Source organism: Coffea arabica, chromosome 1e (assembly GCF_036785885.1).
Source record: "Coffea arabica cultivar ET-39 chromosome 1e, Coffea Arabica ET-39 HiFi, whole genome shotgun sequence".
Classification (NCBI taxonomy): domain Eukaryota; kingdom Viridiplantae; phylum Streptophyta; class Magnoliopsida; order Gentianales; family Rubiaceae; genus Coffea; species Coffea arabica.
Window position 1 is genome coordinate 10,588,496 of NC_092311.1, and position 4,589 is coordinate 10,593,084.

At 40.2% G+C, this 4,589-nt stretch overlaps 1 protein-coding gene across 1 annotated transcript; it reads right to left on the reverse strand.

The window, feature by feature from the left end:
* Positions 1-1,361: 1,361 nt before the first annotated feature.
* Positions 1,362-2,603, reverse strand: LOC113691563 (protein FAR1-RELATED SEQUENCE 5-like). The gene has a single exon (XM_027209765.2). The coding sequence runs from the start codon at positions 2,601-2,603 to the stop codon at positions 1,362-1,364; it is 1,242 nt and encodes a 413-aa protein (XP_027065566.2).
* Between the last annotated feature and the right edge of the window lie 1,986 nt (positions 2,604-4,589).

The following is a 4,589-nucleotide window of genomic DNA, read 5'->3' on the forward strand; positions in this document are numbered from 1 at the left end:
ACTCCAATGACTTACCCATCTAGACCTAGCAACCTTGAATACTCTTCACCCTACCGATACATAACAAAAGACAATCCCTCAAGCCGGTGTTGCTCTGTAACCTGTGCTTCGTCTACTTCCATTCACAACCATACCATCTCTTTCAACCTCTACATTTCACACCTAAAAGAATATATAATAGGATTTACACACGCAACAGCAGTGAAATAAGAACAACAAAGCCATTTACCGACAGGTACTGCATCAGTACAATGACTGTTTACTACCTTTGAGTGGCTGTGGTCATAACAGCTTACAATGGCCCATGACACATTCAAACTTACATTATTTACACTTCAATGGTAACGGGATAAAATTTTTTAAAACACCACCACAACATGTACCCAGCATTCCCCGCATTCAGGAATACCTTGTAGCCTTCTCATGCTCAAAACAAATTAATGCGAAGGAAAGATACAAACCGTTCCCCTTATACAATTCCGTACTTGTTTCATCGAAAGACTACTCTTGCACCTCTACTCACCAAAACCTGCCTTATTTATTGTGTAACTGCAAACCGAAGCATCACAACAGTAGTGTCTCATCTTTCTCCTAGACTTCTTTGTTGGCCACCTGTGTCCCTTCCACCGTTACCGAATGGTTATGGTACAAATGCTTGTCCTCTCCATTCGCCAGAGTCGCTCTAGCCCGTACCAATTTCAAATGATTTTTCCAGCGAGTCATCCAAACAATTTTCTATATAATCATCATGAACTGCTGTGTTGTGCGAATTCTTTTTGTATGAGCATGTTCGTTGGTTGTGGCCTGCCTGCAATCTTCAACCCATATATCACATGTCAAATCATTTGTGACTGCAAGTAATCACGTCAACTAAGCACAATGCTAACATTACACCACTTCAACTTTCTTGCATTGCCAATAACTTTGTATAATTTGTATGCACTTTTAATTATGTGTTTATTTGCTACTGTTGATAATAAGAACGAAAAATACCCACTTCTTCATTATTACCTTCCCTGTCTACTTCATGTATTTTATCAATTAACTACTGTATAACTGCGTATGCAATTCCGATAGTACCTGCAATGACCACACTTTCTTTTCTTCTTTGCTTCTGCATGCTTGTGATTACCTTTAGACCGGGACACCCTGGGATCTAACAGCCCGAATGTTCTTCTACTTCTATCGTTTCTCACTCTTGAATCCATTGCAAATCCATCTCCCCCATATCCCCTGTCAATCCACTTCTCCTTTAGGTCCACAGAATGCTTGTCAAACATCTGCTGCAGGTCATTAAACGCATCATCCATGTAGGAGGCATAGTAACACATAGTATTACAACTGGACTTTAAAGTGCCATATCAGGCCATTTGTGTCAACTGTTCGTCTGCAACAAATGCTTTCATTCCATTATTAGTACAGTAAACTCCCTTTGTCCACCGCTTCGAAATGCATGCTTCTGGGATCCTGTTCATTCCTTCTACCACCATCACGCGAAACATGTGAGCACAAGGAATCCCCTTTGACTCGAATTTCATGCAAGAGCAGATTAGTTTCTCCATTGACCTATCATAATCCACCCTCCAACTTATTTCGTGTCCACCATATTTCGAGTAATAATATGTACGACTCCCTCCCTCCTCGCTCCAGCCCTCAGAAATTAGAAGTCCTTGCCTGTTCAAATGCTTCCTCACCATGAAGAACACATTCCTTGTAAACATCTCCGCTGCGCTCCCCTCTAATTCGGATAGGATTGTGGTTAAGACTGGTTTTGTGTTTTCGCTTTTGTGAACTGCTTTGCTCTCAGTATGTCGAAGCCATGCTATTGCCAAATCAAAACTTCTAACGAATTCATATAGTCGCATTTTTTCATTCAAGTACTCATTTAAAAGAGCATTCATTTTCTCACACCTTTGAGTACTTCTCATACCTGCGAAAAAATGACCGCGTAAATATGCCTCTGCCCATAACCTTTTCCTACGGTACAACTTCTTCACCCACTCATTCTCTACTACCCCACATTCATTAACTAACCTAACCCACCGATTCTCAAACTCAAGAGTGCTACACTTTCTCGCCATCAGGTTATACAACCTGTTATTAAACTCCTCGCACCGAATATTACTCCGTGCATTTCTATGCAAGTGCCACGAACATAGCCTGTGACAAGCATCCGGGAGAAGATTCTTTATGGCTCTTCGCATTGCACTGTCCCCATCTGTCATCACTGCTACTGGCTTTCTACCTTTCATAGCCTCTACAAATGTATTTAGCACCCATTCATATGTTTCAATCCTCTCATCTGATAGCAGTGCACAGCAAAAAATAGTACTGTTCAAATGGTTATCTACCCCTGCAAGTACAACTAGTGGCTTGTGGTATTTATTTGTTTTGTACGTTGTATCAAACACTAATACATCTCCAAATATACTGAAGTCCGCACAAGATTTAGAATCTGCCCAAAACAACCTTGCCAATCTTCCTTCGTTATCTACATGATATTTATAAAAGAACATGTCATCGACATCCTTCTTCGCTGCCAAGAACCCAAGTGCCCATTCTGCATCACCATTAAAAATATTTTTTCTACGTTCCTCGTCCATTCGGTTAACAGATCCTTAATGCAAAATCCCACGTTACTATACCTTCCGGCTTTGATAACAAAATGTTTCATTTTCTGGCATATTTTGGCCCCAACCAACTTTAGACTTTTTGCCTGCGCATATTCTGCATCGCTCACTTTTCTATGCGACCTAATGTGTTGCACACTTGCCTCTGATGCCAGCAGGTGATTGTGCTCCATAATGAAATGTGTCACCACATATTTTACCGATTCTATATCATATTTCATGCGAAAGCAAGCCCCACACCCGGTTCTTGTGATTGGTTTTGCTTCTCTTTTCCGGTCTTTATAATTAAACCACTTTTCATTCCTATAATCTTCACAGCAACATACCCATTTTCTAAATCTTGAAATGCCATCTGCATCTTGTTTGGCATTACTTTTATGAATCCCAAATCTACTTAGTTTCGCATACAAATTATAGAATTCCCTAACTTCTTCTTCCGTGTCAAAAGTTAATTTCATTACGTCATCCACGCCTATTGCGCCCACCAATTCATCTGCCTCCTCATCTTCGTGTCCTCCTATTGAACCACCATTTTCTTCAATGAATGTGTCTCGGTCACACTCAGGTTCTTGGTTAAGGTCAAATGACCTTAACCTGTCGCAACCATCCATTCCCATTTTTCCGTTATCTGTTTCCTGCACCATGTCATGAGTTTTAAGAGCCACATCCTGCCCTATAGTTACAACCCCTGTGTGGTTGTTCAATGTTTTTTCTAACCATGGTCGCTTAACATTTTTTTTCAGCCTCCCCATATGCTTTCGTTTGTAACATAAATACTGATCGTCTACTAATGGAACAAAACATATATACACGATCATTTCAGTTAACAAACCATACTTTACCTCACAACTTTCACAAAATGCAGACGATAAACATTACTCTAACATTCATATACACAGTTTTTATAAGTGTGGCTAATGCAATTATATCAACCTTTAACACAAAATACCATTATCGACATGCATTTTCATTAACACCCACAAACTCAACCTGTACTGTGTGTTTCTTTAATTCTTTTCACATAAGCATTCGCAATGCAGTATGGGGGCCATTATCGATGTCCACACAGCAATCCAAATCACTCTGTTTTAAAACTTTAGTCCTGTTACAACGTCTTCTTCACGTCTTCACTCATTTCTGCTTAATTTCCTTTATACAATTTAATACAAATTAGAGGACCAACATTTCCTACGTACGTACACAAAGCTCGGTGCACAAATAAACTGTGATAATTTCCCGATTTCGTTTCATCTTTGTTCGAAGACACAGGGTCTTACACCCCGTATTTCGTATTCCTTATTTCTCTATCATTGCCTCTTACAAGAACTGTAGAAATCACCCTACTAGACGTACAGGTGTTTTACTCGTTATTTTACTCCATTTTTCAAAGTTATGGACAAAAGTACTCACCTTTGATTTCTCTGCTTTTGTTCCACGCCGTTACATTCTGTCACCACAGTTTCGGAAGGGCCTTCCTCAGATATATCTACCGTCACCGCTTGCGCCTGAATTTACGCCAGTAGACACCACCTCTGTCTATTCCGCCTTGACTTCTTCTTTACCAAATTTTTGCCTTCGATTCCGACCTCACCACCTGTCTTCAAACACACGCATCACTGCGGGCCCCAACATGGCTGTGTGTTTAGTACCTAATACGCTTCCTCTTCGGTGGCCCCAGCATGGCTTTGTTTAGTACTGCTTACGCTTCGTCTTCGATATTTTATATAACAGAACCGACACCGGTGTGTTAATTTTTATGCTTTCCGATAAATAATTTTGTATTCAAGGAAATTGGGTTTTCCTGACTGTCTGATGGACGAAAGTCGTAAAGAGTTGGTCGTTTATAAAACAACCGTTTTAACTAAAATTTATCCCATAACCCAACATTTGTATTTAAGGCACGTTGAGTACTCTGTCACTGTAATGGTTGAAAGGCACAAAGAGCTGGTCTTTCACTCA